The sequence below is a fragment of the Manacus vitellinus genome, unplaced genomic scaffold, assembly GCF_001715985.3.
Source record: "Manacus vitellinus isolate BGI_N305 unplaced genomic scaffold, ASM171598v3 scaffold_1_pilon, whole genome shotgun sequence".
Lineage (NCBI taxonomy): Eukaryota > Metazoa > Chordata > Aves > Passeriformes > Pipridae > Manacus > Manacus vitellinus.
In genome coordinates this window covers 41,548,691-41,564,952 of record NW_021939396.1, presented here as the reverse complement: position 1 = coordinate 41,564,952, position 16,262 = coordinate 41,548,691, and the positions used below count along the sequence as shown (strand labels likewise).

Sequence of the window (16,262 nt, the reverse complement as noted above, 5' to 3'; positions counted from 1 at the left end):
AATTTGGGTCAGGAAGTACAAACTGCCTCCTTGCTCATAGGTGCTTTTATTTCATTATTTAATTAAAAAAAAAAAAAAAGAAAATGCTGCCACAAAGACTGTCAGTTATCCAAAAACCCATTAGTAGTCGTCTCTATTAGAGCAGACAGCTAAACCAAGCATCACCTGTTATAACTGATATCTTCCTCTTCAGACATGCTATTTTTCAGGAATTCTTTTAAGGTACAAGTATTTTCCAGCCACTTGATGAGTCCCAGTCTAGAACAAAACAAGTCAGAGATGTGAACAAACAGCTCAAAGAAGAACACCATGTTCTAGCACCTGCTAAAAGAAGGTTAAAAGCTACCAATTTAAATATACTCTGAAAAACAGTTTCCAGACAAAGCAATTTCAATGTTGTTTAAAAGGAAAAGGAAAAAAAAATAAATTAATCCAAGACAGAAAACACTCTGAACCTGAATCTGGCAAACAAAAATCTCACTTTCAAACATCCCAACAGTAATATACGTTAACATAAGGATTTCTGTCCCTTCAGCATAAAGGCCTACCTTGTTGTCATGGGGATGACCTGGTAAGTTTTTAACTGCATATTTCTTTGGCTACATGCAGCATCTTGGGAAAGGATAATGTTCATTACATCAAACAGCTGCTCGATACGTTGGTCTTGCCGCAGGTCTTCACCGCCTTTGACAAGAAAAGGATACTCCTGCTCATCGCTGCCTCGGATTGTTATACGTTTTGGCTTCCTCAAGGATTCCATTACACTTATCTTGGAAAAAGACAGGAAAAAGCAAAATATTTGTGATAGAAGAATTGGTTTTACAGAATCATCACTGAAATCAAGCATATCGGTCATTCCTAGATGACATCATCAAGTCACTCAACTACTACTAGAAAAACACTGCCCACTTATAGACCTTCCTTTATGTGCTGCAAGATGAATTCACAAGCAGGGACCCCGCTACTGTCACATTCTCCAAATGGAATACGAACACAGATTTGTACCACACAGGATTTTGACTCAGTCTTAAAAACACACCCGTTCATCAAATCCGGAGATTTTTGCATGGTACTCTGGTAGTGGTTTCCCTTTTCCGTCGTATTGACCTGCAGTGATAGTGGAGAAAAAATGTTAGAGTAAAATTACATAAACTGTTTTTTATTTCTATTTTAAAGTGTGTATAAGAACAGAACACACAAATATTTTGTCAAATTCATATAATGATAACTATGAATATTTAAAAATGTATAAAAATCCAACATATACATAGTATGATTTTATCTGTGAATAACTAATATTTTTTCCTCATTTAGCTGTTAGAATTGCAGCTCTTAATAGTTTTAGAGGGCACAACCTTTTCTGAACTAGATTTAAACATATATTAGATTCATATATCGGATCTTCTCGAGTTAAGCCTTTAGAATACTAAGTTCTTAGACAAGAGCTACAATTTTAGATACAATTTTAAAACTCAGGACCACAGCTTAAGAACAGATTTAAGAGAGTGAACTGAGCTATTTCAGATAAGGCCAGATAAGGCATAAGGCCAGAAAGAAGGGCCTTATAGTCAACATAAGGAGTAGAGCTCAAGAGTCGCAACTTTCTTGTGAGGGACAGTTCACCATCGACACTGAAGGGGAACGTACCAGGAACCTCTAATTCATTCCTCAAGAACTCAGCTTTGAAGTCACTCATCCACGGTGAACATTCTTTCAGGTTTCCAGGTTCTTTATGGGTTTTGTACATTTTTGAGAGGAGAGAAGTTGCAATCGCATCAAAGTCACTAGTCTTCATATCCAACAGTTGTGAACCCCCTCTGCCAAAATGATGGTCGAAGTCCTTCCCAAAAGCCTATGAATCATTTATAGGAAGTTTACACAGTGCTAGACACTACATGAGAACATCAAAAGAGTACCTTCCTATTAAACACACAGCTTCATCTGAGGTTCTGAAATATATCAATAGTCCTTCCACTCCAGTTCTTTTATTCTCTGTTATTTCTAGTTTGACAGAACCTTTTCACTGCCTGTTTGGTAGAACCACCAACTACCATCAACAGAAATATCTATATTTTATCAACTCAGTAACATCATGTCAAAACTAGAAGCTTATCGCTTTTTACCTCTTCTAGCTGCAGTTGGATTCTGATGGACCATACTAATAATGCTGCTCATTAAACTTAATACATGTACTTCAACTGCCTACAAAAATTTAGGATCAACTAGTGAACATTAATATAAAATACCTAAAGAGGACCCACAAGAAAACTGGAGAGGGAGTTTTTACAAGGGCATGCAATGACAGGATAAGGGGCAATGGCTTTAAACTGAAAGAGGGAAGGTTTAGATTAGATATTAGGAGGAAACTCTTCACTGTGAGGGTGGTGAGACACTGGAACAGGTTTGTTCGGAGAAGTTGTGAATGCCCCATCCCTAGAAGTGTGCAAGGCCAGGCTGGATGGAGCTCTGAGCAACCTGGTCTAGTGAATGGCAGGCAGGGGGCATGGAATTAGATGATCTTTAAGGTACCTTCCAACCCAAACCATTCTATGAAATGTTTGAATGTTTTATTTACTATCAGATTTATTATTAATGATCTGCTTTGCAATAATTTGGACATAAAGTGCATAGAACCATATTTTAAAGTATTTTAAATATCTTGATAAAGTGCAAAGACATTTCACACTGAGCCATTTAATAAACAAAGTATTATCTACAAGTAGTTAACTGAATCCTTGTGTTCACACTGAAGGTTTAGAAAAACCAGATGTTCCCTCTTAGACCTGGCATTAATGGCTTGGAAAGATATGTAAGCTCACTTGTTTTTTAAAATACCTGATCATTTTTCTCCCAAACTATGAAGGACACAGTTCTTTCACTGAAGTAAATGAAAATACAAAACCCATCATCCTTCTGAAGAGACTACTACAGTCAACAACATCTTTATTACTAAATCTATTTCCACATGAACACCTGATTGCTTTCTCTGTTCTGTTCTTTGACTTCTTTTAAAATCCAAGGCAGCAAATAGTCCATGGCCTTAACACTGTATTTTAATTAATACAATCCATCATCAGTGTTTAATTTATGCATGACTGGAATTTCATATTAAAAAAACCAAGATTGTTATTGTTTAGTTACAACTGAAATTATACATAAATCATAGACATGAAGATTACGAGCCTGAAGTACTCCACACAGCAGAGTAATTTTATGTGTCAGTCAAGAGGAAACAAGAGGATGTTAAAAATGATACAGTTATTCTCGTAGTACACTTTGTTTCTTCATAATAATGCATCAGGAGAGCAATGAATTCAGAGTCTGCGCACCATCACCCTGACCCTCTTCTGCGGTTGCTGTCTGTGGGAATGCTGCTCTCTCTTCCCTTTAACAGAGGGGAACAACTCTGCTACCCTTCTCCAGCACCTCCCTTGCACTTCTCTCCCACAGCACACCACTGCTTGCAGCATCCTCTAATACCGTACATTTCAGCTTTTTAAAGAGCCAGAGACTGTTTTGGTTTAAGTCAGCCTTTGTGCTCATGCCTGCTAGGCCCCTTGCTGTGCTTGTACCCTGTAGAGATAGCTCAACATAGAGCTGCTGCCCTCTCTCTATCCCCACCCCTGACAGCAGCACATCCTGCACATTCTTTTCCCCTATTCTTAAGTTTAAAGTCATTATCATCAAAGACCCAGCTTATCTCACAGCAACAGATTCAAAGGGCTAGTGTGCCCCTAAACTCCCAATTGCTCTTTCTACTGCTGTATCACCTCACCTCCTCCCAACTCCACCTCACTCTCATCCTCCACCTTTCCCTGCTCATGGGGAAGGAATCTCCCTAGAGACACCCAGGTTAGTTTATCTAATGCTAATGTGACATAAGAATGGCCACACGGGAGAGAGCTGGATCCACCCAGCCCTGGCCACAGGGCTATGCACATATAGTACAAGCATACAGTTGGGGTGCTCTTTCTACAGGAGTATCACTCTCCTGGCCTCCAGCAATTTGCAGCTCAGGGATTTCTGGACCCACAAGTGTGCATTTGTATGTAAAAGCTCCCAAAGCATTTTCCCCCTCCTGGGCTGTTGCCTACTTGCTATTTGAACCCATGAAAGCATCCATAACACCCTGCAGCAAGAGTTCAGCACTCAAGTGTGTAATGAATGAGGAAACACCTCTCACTGTTTTGAACCTGCCACTTCCATAGAATATTTACTTCATGCTTGGCACTCCTGATAGAATCATGGAATTGTTAAGGTTGGAAAAGACCTTTCAGTTCATCAAGTCCAACCCTCAGTCAACCTAGCACCACTGGTGTTGGGAATGATGTTAAGAGCTTTATTGCATCTGGAATCATTGTGTCTTTTGCAATTGGAGGAATGCTAAAGTGGCTTGTACAGAGGTTACTCTGTACCTCTGATTATTCTTGCCACTCTGAACCTCATCCAATTTTATTGTATCTGTGTTAAGAAATGCAGATGAGGACTACAGTGTTCAAGAAGCAAGAGTCAGTCATTGCTATGCCAATGTATAAATCCATGTTTAATTCTCTATTCTTAATAATGACAGTCACTTTTCTTTCTTGACTGCCCTTGAGTATGCACATCTGATGTTTTTAAAGAACTATCACAAACCAAGATTTTGTTCTTGAATTGCAATAGTCAGCTCAAACCTGAAGAATTTATATATGAAACTAGGGTAATTATGGCTTTTTGCCACATGTATCACTTCATTTTCTACACTAATTTTCACTATTTTAGAAGTCAGACAATTTTGTAAAGTCCTTTCTGTAATTCTTCATAGTTGTAACTCTTCTGTATTACTTACCCTAAGTAACTTAGTATCAGCAGCAAATTTGAGTAGCATAATATAGCAAAACTCCCTAAGGTGCTCATAAATTTTTGGCAGCAGGGAATAAAAAACAAGGCCAGATTCCCACGGATGATCAGAGAGGCTCAGGTCCTATGAACCTGGCAGCATGTAGGACAGAAGAGGCAGAAGCTGAGTAAGAGGGAACATTTAGCCCTGCAGGGCAGTCAGAAGTGGAAACTGAACTATGTTAAGTCCATGGCTTCTAGCAAAGAAATCCCAGTCCTGTACTCCTGACTTGATCAAGTCTCATCAAGTCCTGCAGCACCTGTAAAATCTGTGATCTGGTTCCCTCTTTTGATCTTCTAACGTCTTCTAAAAAAGTACATGATGCCAACACTACTCAGCAATCACACAAACCTGAATAAACCTTTTCCTCAGCAATCCAAGGCCAGGAGCCTCCAAATTTCCCAAATTCTTGTACATTCCTTCATACATTTCCTTAAGCTTCTTTTTGTTTCTCTGAGCTTTTGCCAACTCATTTTTGACATCCTCAACCCAATCCTGCAAACAGAAGGAAAAAGATGAGTACTGAGAAGAGTTTTAGTGACCCTTGGTCTTCAGCAAGCCACTCAGATTGCACTGGGGTTACTGTACTTACTAATAAGTCCATCATTATTATGTGTCTTTCTTTTGAGAACCAAAAGAGCAATCCAAAGACTATGGAAATATTTCCCTTGCATTCTTTGTCTTGATAAAATGCTTTTATTTTATTAGGATAATTATGTTTACTACCATAGTCTCTACCACAAACTAAGAAGGCCTCTAGGGGGCCAGGACTACCAAACACAAGACAAGAATCCTTTGGATAAAGGGTCAGAACATAAACAAGAATGCCCAGCAGGGAGTAGGAAAAGGGCATAAGAACACAAGTGGTCAAACACAAGTAGTCCAAAATTATAGAGATGGCCACAAATCATATTTCTGTAATGGTTTCAGAACAATTAAGGAAGACTGATTGTGGGACAGGGCATAGACCCCAAAGGAGAAAGCTGAAAAAGGGTAGTGCAGAACAGCCAGTTGGCACAAGGGAGGGAGACCATTGCCAGTGAAAGCTGCTGACAGCACCCCAACATCATCATGATGAGTTGATTCTGGGTTGAACCACTTCCTGTGGCTGTGGTGTCAACTGAACTGTGTCAGGCTCTGCTCAGCACTAGCTCTTCTAAACCCTTCTAAAGAGGGTGAGGAATGAAGGGGAAGGGGAGAAATAAAAAAAATACACTTTACCTTAAAAAGCATTACAGGATTAGAGAGCTGCTCCAGCGAGCGAACAAAATCTTGAACGACTCCTCCTCTATCCAACTTATTCTTAATCCTTTAAAAGAAGAAAAAAATGCATTACAACACAACAGGAACTACCATCATCACCTAGCTTGCAGATAAGCAATGATCTAGACTGTCTGCTATACACAAGAATCTGGTACAATAATTTATGTGTAGGTAGGTACAATGCTCTCAGAATTCTCTCTTTGGCTGCATGACTGTTTATGTGTTGAGTGAACATGCCACACAACTCCCTATTTTTTAATTAAGTGTCCCACTATGAAAATAGGATTTTGGTGGGTAAGTGGAAAGCATGCTTGAAACAGAAACAGGCACTAACCAGACTACACATCCTGTTGTGACAATTATTGAAGGGTGATACTGTCTGTGAAGCACAAGACTTTATCTTCTATTTTAAGTAAAAGAATTTCAGATTTGAAAAAAAAATAGGCAAAAAGACACCTTTGGAAAAATTCTAACTTCCCACAGACTGGGGGGGACCCAACACTTCATAAAGTATGCAGGCCCCCAAGCTGAGTATGTCTAACACTGATAGAACTGATGTACTGCATTTCTCTGTGCCTTTAAATGAAAACTTAGTGTGCATAGGACTACCCTTATGCTCGCTAAAGAAAAGAGTTTGCTTAGGTGTACACTCCTGAATAAAAAACATACAAAAGAGCTACTCCAAATGCAAATTCACCTTTCTACAAACTCCTTGTTCTTACAACCAGTTGCAGTATCTTTGAAGCAGTAACTTTCACTGCTGATCATGAAAGGGTAGACGATTGCCTGGGGATAGGTGTTTGCAATCTCCTCAACAGTATGTTGTACGGCTACTGCTTCATCCTTGTCAAGTAGTGCCATCATCTGGCTAATCCAACCAATGAACTGCCAACAGGGAACTGAAGAAAGCTGCAAAAACACAGACACGCTGCTTTCAACTTTGGTCCTCCTTGAAAATACCAAACATAGCAAGCAAAACTGCTTCATGCCACAGCCTGACAGGGAAACGCATGGAAAGGTAACAGCGAATGTCAATCAGGTTGCTCAAAACATTCCTCAACAAAGCACAAATTTAATCATTATTATTACTGCTACTACTACTAGCACCACCACTGCTGCTTAATAGGTTTTCCGTTATAAAGATTTGCAGCTTGTTTGATAAGTATAAGGTTTTACACTCAAACTTGTGGCTTTTCTGTCTGGATGTAATATAATAATTTTTGATTATCCCATACAAGCAACTCAAAAATCTGAAGGAATTCAGCTCAAACACCATTGGACTGAAGTCTTGATTTGAGTAAAAAACGCCAGGAAGGGAAACACTGCAGCTCCTACCACAGTTTTGTCCTTCATTAAACTTTAAAAATCTCTAATAGAATTTAAGATCAGATTGCCAGTATTTATATCACAGAAAGACAGGCGATAGGATAAATAAATGCCTGGTGAACTCCCTTTCTGGGTGAGATTTTTCAACTGGATCAGTTGTCAGGTGCTGTTTGAACCACCACTGTTTAACTGTAGCCACACCTTGTACACCTCACCCACTTCTGCTACTTTCTCAGTTCCTTGGGATAACTAATTCCTGTTTCTGTCTCACTCGAGTTCTTCCTCTGACAGGCCCTGCTGCTCTGTGAGCACAATGACACAGGCTTGAAAAGGCAGGCAGGTCAAGGCAGGAACAGGCATGAGTCACAGGGAAGGGAGAAGGTCTCAGCTTATCTGTCCCATGACAGAAGGGAAGGCTCATGATATCCTGCCATGGAATGGCAATGGAGGGACAGGTTGTAGGAGGAAGGAAGGAACAAAGGAAGTGGGAAATACAAAGGATGGCAAAGCTGTAGTAACCTTTGAAGTGAAGGATGAAGAAAGGTGGCAGACATGGAAGGAGTCTGGAAATGCTGCTGGCTTTCTGCATGCAAGAAACTCAGGAATTAGACACATTCCTCACCCTAACTCTAACCACCTTTGTCAGCCCATTTAGATTCTTCCAAAGGAAAAAAAAAGGCAAAACACACCATAGTTTTTCTCCAGCAACTCTCAAATTAACATTTGGAATCAGGATAATGATAAAAAGTTTAACTTTTAAGAAAAAAGTTTCTCTCCATATGAATCAGACTCAGGAAGTTAGAGAAAAGACAAGGAACAATGACGGGATAAATTTTATCTGATTTACCTGAAGCAAAACTTACCAGTCTAACCTCTCTATCCATCCAAACTCCACCCCCACCTTTTAAATTTGATTTATAGCAACATTTGCTGCCAGAAAAATGGAAGCAACTAACCTCTCGTGTCACTAGACCCAATGTCTCTGCTGGATATCTTTCAATTATTTGTAGCAGTCTAGGAAATCTCAGCCTGGCTTCTCTGGAATTCAGTTTTAAAGCTTTTATCATTTTCTCCACCATAATAGCTGGGAATTGCTGCAGATCCACAGTGTTACTTTCTGCCAAGAGACATTAAACAAGAATTATCAGAAACACCATCACTTGTTCCATGTGTTTGATCATCTGAAACATTCATCTTTGCAGTTCGAGTTTCTTTTTTAAGTGTATTTTGTATTTTCACTTTGTTCTCCTTCCCATCTGTTTGAACTGCACACATCTGCAACACATGTACTTGGGGACTGAAAGGATTAGCTTTATCAGGAAGATGCATCACTGCTGGTATCTTGCCTGCTTTAAATACAAGGCTGCTGTGGTCTGGGAAGGAACACGGGAAGCATCTGCTGGATATGATACATCTCTCACAAGTGAGAGGGAGACTACAAGTGATTCACTAGTACCAAAGGTAGCAGCAGTAGCAGAGGTGAAAAAAGGAATATAAATACTGCTGGATTGGAGGACAAACTGTTCCATCTAAATTCAAGCTGTGTTGCCTGGGTAGAACTTCTGGGTATCACGAAAGCTCCGGTATCACAGATAAATACACCTCACAAGCTTAGTAAAAACCCTGACTAACCAAGCGAGCCTTCTTCTTCCCTACGCAGATACTGGTCACAGAAACCGATCAGTGTCATATAAGCATCGATAACTCCCACCACATCTACGTGTTCCACAGAGTGGGACTGCAACTCCTCTTCAGACTTCCTCACAGCATAGCTGAAACACTGAAAAGCCTTCTTGTTCAGACCTGCCAATACCTGAAATTCAATCACAAGAGCAAAAAAAACACACATTAACAAGTAGCACTGAACAACTCTCTCTCTGAAACTGGAGCCTCATTGTAAGTCTTCAGTAGATAACACTTTAACTGTTCTAAGATGTTTTAAGCAGCTGATAAAAGGGGAAAAAATAAGGGTGTTATTTCTAGCAGTAATTTACAGAACTTTAAAGTCCACAATTTTCAATGGAAATAAACAAACCACACTTTTAATTTGAATTAGTCTTTGGACATGTTAAGTGGAATTTTTATAACTGAAAAAAAATTAATGTTACTGGAGTTTTTGGAAACAGTTAACAGAAAACAAAATAAAACTTTGGGGTTTTTTTCCTATTAAGACATATCTGCAACATCTGCATAACAGCTACACTTGGAATTTGTGTTAAAAAAGAATGCATCAAACTATTATGAATCTCATGTCTTTTTCCCTGTTATAAACACAGTAATACTGATACATTTCTAATGTAGCTTATGCAATCTTGGGAATTGACAAGATTCTTTACAGAATCAAGGTTGGAAGATACCTTCAAGATGATCTGTTCAACTGTGAACCCAGCACCAACATAATCAACCCCTAAACCATATCCCCATCCAGATGCCTCTTGGATGCTTCCAGAGACAGTGACTCCACTACCTCCCTGGGCAACTTATTCCAAGGCCTAACCACTCTTTCATCAGTAAAAAAAAAAACTTTCTAATGTCCAACCTGAACCTCCCCTGGTGCAACTTGAGGAGAGCAAAAACCAGGAAAAACCTAGCAACCACAGCTTTTTTATTTTTCTTTTTTCTTTAGCTGGTGTTGCTGGACAAACCTCTGCTAATAGCAGACAGGTTTCACATGCTCTTTATCTACCCATACCCATCACTACCTACTGAAGCAGTAATTTGAAGTAGTAATTACGATACTGAAAAAACGGAAAGATTTTCTCCTCTCATTTACCTTTTCAGGATTCTCAAGACTTTCTCCAGATATTAGTGATATCTTCTCAGCCTTTTCTTCCTCAATTTGCTCAAGACATCTTGGATTCTGAATAAGAGCATTGGCCATGATGTGATAGGTAGTGCCCAGAAGAAGATTCTGGTTTCGTAAGGCCCTTATGTTCTTGCTAAGATAGTCAGATTTGGTATCTTCTGTTGGAATTCAAAAACAAAGTTGGTAACTGGACAACAAAGCAGCTTTGTATAATAAGCAGCGTGAAGCAAAGAGAAGGCTGTTACCAAGCAGGGAGATGGTCTTTAGCACTGAGAGCACGCGTTCTGGAGAGCTCAGGTTCCGGCTGCTACTATGCATAAAGCGGCAATAAGCGTAATTCCACCTCACCAGCCAGTCTTCCCTCGTTTTGGCTTCCTTGCGTAGGTCTTTCAGAAGCTTCGTGGCAACTGCAAAGCTGTTCTGTATTCAGAATAAGACAGAATTTTCAGACAAAATATCTGCAGAGGAACTAAAACCGGTCTGCAACCCAACTAAGGGATGACGAGATTTAAGTAAAGTTATAGTAAGACAAAGAGATGTCCACTGCTTGACAAGTCTCATATTCAAAAACATATTTGTGTGGATAAATTTGAAAAGAGAAGAACAGAGTTTTAACAAACTGAAAAAATAATTTCAGCTGCATGACTAAACAGGCATTAATTGCTCTGCAGTACAAACACATATGGGAAATGTAACTTGGTTTATAACACCATGAAAAAGATCACTTATGTTTGTGTTTTGATGAAAAGTTTCATGTAAGTAACATTAAAGGAAACATTATTTTTCACTTACTCCTTCAAGAGTGTAGAGTCAACACAACAGTGCTATATTATATTTGCTTATCACATTGCTTAAAATAAACTCTTGTCAATGACTGCAGATTTCTGCAGCAACTCAGAAGAGGAGAGACCTCAACTCAAATATTATTCATCTTATCTCAAGCTTGAAACACCATGGGCCCATCATCAAAGACGCTATGTTGCAGTCATTTCAACAGTCAGATCCAAATCAAAATTTTAAAGTCACTTAGCTTTACTTTATCTAAGTGTTAACTAACAGCATTAATGAAAACTGTGAAAAAAAAAAGAACTTCAGCATTGCTGATTGAAGTAAATTATACTGATTCAATCAGAACTTAATTTGTTTTCTTGTACAGAAGAGATTATTCGTAAATGAGAAAGCCTAATGTTTGGTTGCAAGCATCCCTTACATTAAAGACTGAAGTATTTCAGATACTTTATTTATCTGCCCTTCAGAGTGCCAGAAACCATCTGTGGATCAAAGGGGCCTTCAGGCACATCTCCAGTAATGACAAATTATCATCAATTTTGTAATTAACATTTATCCATTTGTTTTCTTTCACTATGGAAGTGAATTTCTTAAGCTTTCAAAATGTCCTGGACAGTAGGGTCAAAAAGACAAAAGACCCCTGGCAAAAGGGTGCCCAAGACCACCTAAAAGGCTTTTCTAGCTGTAGTTTCTGTATATTTTCTCACCAAACTGAAAGCTAACAGACAGTACAGTCACCTGTTTCCTGGCACTTTCTATCATCTTCATTTTCATATTAAATTTGCAGCTTTTAATCATTGAGTAAATATCTTCACCCTGTTGATCCACTTCCATTTGGTCACCAGCACTGTATTCTTCATCCACCTCCATACTATCATTGGCCTGATAAGAGGGAAGTTTCTCCTGCAGCTTGTCCAGAAAGAAACACCTGCACAACGACAACAGGGGTACAAGTCACTCTGGTATACATTCAGGGAAATGAATGTTCAAAAGTGTTGATCTGCCTAGCAATAAACAAAGCTAAGGAAAAATGGCAAGCTATAGTGATCACCTTTGGCAAGTGCTAAACACAGTCCTCAGAGTCTGGAGACTTGTAACCAGGGACAGAACTGACAAGATTAATATTAGAAAATGTCCACAACGAAGTGGGATTTTTTGTTAGTTACTTCCTTTAAAATCATAGCTACAATCCCTAAGTTCACCAAGCCATAACTCACATTCCAACTTGACAGAGGTGCAAACAAAAAGGAGTCTCAATTATTCAGTGAACGTGTCAGGCTGTATTTTATGTCTACCTGCTATTCAAATGTATATCACAAACATGCCACCACTGAAATCTGTGTTGTAGAAAAGACCAGCAACCATATTCAGCTTTTGAAAGTGAGTTGCCATGAATGAATGCTGAATCCTCTTCATTCCACAACTAGTCCTATCTAATTTAATAGCACATCTCATTATGTAGACTGTTACTCGAAGCAGAGGACAGCACTACAGTCTGAAGCGGCACTTGGCACATTCTTTGTTACTAATTCAAGACGAGATAAAGGTTTTCTAAAAGCATATAAAATGTTTAAGACCCTGACAGTCCTTCACGCCATAAACGTTTGAGACTTAGTGAAGAAGTAAGTTATGTCATGTGTTCTGTCTAATACTGAACTGCAAGAAGCTCTTCTGTAGCCACGCTTTCCTGATACCAAGAGATAATAAAATAAACTACAGAGCACAGTATGTATCAGAGGTGTGGAAGAAGTTGTTGCCCAGGAAAGAAGAATTAATCTAGATTTGCACTGGAAGAATGAATTAAGATGAAGACAGACACCACAGTAAGGACAGAAAACTTTCAAATTTGAAAAAGCATTCCAGCTTCTTTGGAGCTAATCCAAAGGAGCCTCCAGAGAGTCTCTTTTCTTTCAAGCAACAGTTGCACAGCAGAAGACTCCAGATAGAGCACAGGTGAAGTACTGACAGTGACAGGGCTTATTTTGTATGCTCCCTCATTTGGCAACTATTTTTTAGTTGCAAAATAGAATAGGCAAGTATTTTTATTGATAACAGACTGGCCTTTTGCGTAGTGTTTCATTGAGCTAAATGCTGCTAATCTACTCAATTACAAATGGGTATGTTTAAGGGCTGCTGAAGTGGGTTAGCTTGCACAGTGCATGTTGTCACCAATGCAAGAAAATGCCTAAACTAACGTCTGTCTTTCCCTATAAAAACATGGTTTATTCCCTGGCCATTTCTCAACCTCCTTTTGCTCCTCACTACAAGTCAGTCACAGAACCCCCCCAGTTATACTGATAAAGGTATTAAAATGCTTGGAAAAAAAGAGTAATATACTGGACCAACCCCCTCGCTCTACTATGAAAACAAGCAGCACTAGAAAAAGCACTTCTCGGAACTCAGCAGGCAGACAGAACTTAAGCTAACCCAAGAATGCAGTTTTACCGATTCGTAATGATATCATCCCAGATGTTCATAGGATCCATTTTAGCATCTGGATATCTGCTTGTCCAAATTCGGAGAAGTCTCTTAAGGGAAGCCTCTGAAGCTAAGTTACCTAGAAATCAATTCAGAACACTTCAGATGCATCTAAAGCCAAACAGCATGAAAAAGGGCTAAACAAAACATAGTCTAACATCCAAACCAGAAAACTGCAATTAAACAATCCACTTGCATTTCTGGGCTTGCACTAAATACACTACTTAGTGATCATATTGCTTTTGTTTATTGCTGGAGCACAGGAGATACAATAAGGATAACACTGTCAACTGTCATTGGGAATTACCACTGGGTAGGTTCCTTTCCACAAAGGAACATGCTGGAATGTAGTGGAACTGTTAACTAAATTTAATATATAATTTGGTTTATGTGCATAAATTTGTACTTCATGCCTACCTCAGTAGCTATAACTTATTTACCACATCCATCTTTTATCTCTGCTAAAAGTTACTCCAACAAAAAAAAATTTAGTTTAAAATTACTCTTATCACAAGAGCTATGCTAATAAAACTATGCAATAGAATACAGAATTATCTTCAAGCCTATCTTACAGAACTGCACAGTTCTTACTGTCAAGAAGACAATAAGAAGTAATTCCAGACTTATCCTTTTTCAAACAGGAGTTCAGACATTCAAAGTTCAGAAAATCGTGACTATTTAACACAATGAAAGGAAAATCGCTTGAGAAAAAAACAATCTTTACTTCTCTTAGTCATAAAATTGATGAAATCCTGTATTTCTGTCAAAGCTTGTACAGACTGCAGTTTGGTCATTCGACTTTGATATAACAGAGAATCAATACTGGAATAGCTCTGCAAAGAGAGGGAGATAATGAAAGACTTCATAGACAGAATTTACAACATGGTTCTATTCAGGCTCTACAAACTATTGATCTGATGCTGCTATATATTATGCTTTAGAACCCAACCTCTTAGAAGTAATTTAATAGCCTGTAATCAGAGAGCAACTCTGCTTTACACAAGTGTAGAGGCATATTCTAGCTGCAATTCCTATCCTAGGTTTTATCAAAGCTCTACAGTCTAATTAAAACTTGGTAATGAACAAAACTTGTAACTTTTGATTGCAGTACTCTCTTTGCAAGTTTGTTCTGGGGACAGGAGTCTTCTGAAAAGATGAATGAAATAAAATGTTTATTATCTGCACAAACAATTATTCTGAAAAAGTCTAAAAGATGAAATCAGCAAAACAAAACAAATTAAAATGGTAAGACACACTCCACTGGCTCACTAATCTGTCATGAATCAAAAGAAGTTCTGTCATATGACATGGAAGGCACCTAGATGTCATTCTACTTGAGCAACTGTTTCTCTTGAGAGTATAATCTAGCAGCAGCAACAGCAACAACACTTTAATTGTTCCAGGAGTTTACACAGAAAAATCATACCAGAGATAGAAGAGACTGCTACCTGCATGAAGATCTGCATTCCATTGCTAATATAATATTTGGCTCTGTCAAAATCATCTTGCAGGATGTAAAGGAGACTAAGTTCTTGGCTGTGATGCATTTCTAGAATGGCTTTCTTCTGTTCCGTCTTCATTGCCTCATCAATAAATGTTAGCAAAGTCTGGTCATTTTCCCCACTGAGCAGTAACTTCAACTTACTGCGTATTATATAGGGTAGATATGTCTCCTACAAGGTGAAAATACAGTCCTTATTTCCAGGAATGGAACATTAAATGATCAATTTTTATGTTATCAGCGGCAGATCAAATAAATACAAAAATATTTTGAATGGTTTTCTTAAATGTTTTTTCTTTAGATAAATTTCCATCTGCTAACAAATCACAGCAGCCTTTTCTGATAGCTCAAGAAGTTGTTAGCAAACAACTAGTTTCTACTAGTTTCAAAATCAGTGTTTGGTAACTCTTAAAAAAGGAAACAAATAAAAGCAAAAAATGCAACAAAAAGACTGCCAAAACAAAAAGGTGATTATAAAGCTGGTTGTACATAATCAGCCACAGACTCGAGATAAAATTAAAAGTAACTGCTTCAATTATTTTCATGTATCAGACTCTCTGCTAATTTCCATACTAGAGTAACCCATATAATGCAGCTGATTTTCACCCGCAATCTCAGTTCCGTCAGACATTCCTGCAGAGATAAAAAATGGTGCAGTATCAATGAAGTGACTTATAAAAACCTGGAAAAATGGATCATTCCATGTTTTGCTTAGGTCTGGAGGTTTTCCACTGTCGATATTAACAGTAGCACAATACTCCAGAGCCTTCCAATCTGTTAAGTGGTCATAGCATTCCAGAGATGCAAGTTCCCAGAAGTCCTTCTCCGCTTCTGCTGGCTCTCCATCTTGCCAGTCTTCTTTAGAGAGTGCCTAGGGAATGAATTTGTAGGGAAAAAGGGTTCTTAACAGGATTCTGGCACTTGTTTCAATTCTAAGTCACCAGGAACTTAACTGTAATTCATTGTCTCAAAAATATCTATCCATTTACCTGAGTGCGACACCAGCATTAGATGAAGAAAATTCAAGATTGTCAATATTCATAAATAAATCATTTTCAGGTAGATGTCTTTAGTAAACCTGCTTTTTTTAAAGAGTGAACACTTTAAAAGAAGGTTAGAGACGCTCCTTCCTTTTTACCCACTATAACTCATGCCATGAACACATGCAATTTGCTCTCTTGGGGTTGTAGTTTGCCCATGGTGTTTTACTTGTCTGCCTA

At 38.5% G+C, this 16,262-nt stretch overlaps 1 protein-coding gene across 1 annotated transcript in view; it reads right to left on the bottom strand.

Moving 5' to 3' along the window:
- PRKDC (protein kinase, DNA-activated, catalytic subunit) overlaps nt 1-16,262 on the bottom strand; it is an 83,083-nt gene that overhangs the window by 6,260 nt on the left and 60,561 nt on the right. The window contains exons 65-80 of the mRNA XM_008927770.4: nt 15,725-15,913; nt 14,990-15,214; nt 14,266-14,374; nt 13,509-13,620; nt 11,802-11,991; nt 10,520-10,694; nt 10,242-10,432; nt 9,101-9,281; nt 8,425-8,585; nt 6,840-7,051; nt 6,101-6,188; nt 5,231-5,374; nt 1,648-1,852; nt 1,040-1,107; nt 549-769; nt 166-258 (exon numbers count right to left, since the gene is read on the bottom strand). Coding sequence (XP_008926018.1) covers nt 166-258; nt 549-769; nt 1,040-1,107; nt 1,648-1,852; nt 5,231-5,374; nt 6,101-6,188; nt 6,840-7,051; nt 8,425-8,585; nt 9,101-9,281; nt 10,242-10,432; nt 10,520-10,694; nt 11,802-11,991; nt 13,509-13,620; nt 14,266-14,374; nt 14,990-15,214; nt 15,725-15,913 — 2,564 coding nt within the window. The remainder of the gene's footprint in view (nt 1-165; nt 259-548; nt 770-1,039; nt 1,108-1,647; nt 1,853-5,230; nt 5,375-6,100; nt 6,189-6,839; nt 7,052-8,424; nt 8,586-9,100; nt 9,282-10,241; nt 10,433-10,519; nt 10,695-11,801; nt 11,992-13,508; nt 13,621-14,265; nt 14,375-14,989; nt 15,215-15,724; nt 15,914-16,262) is intronic.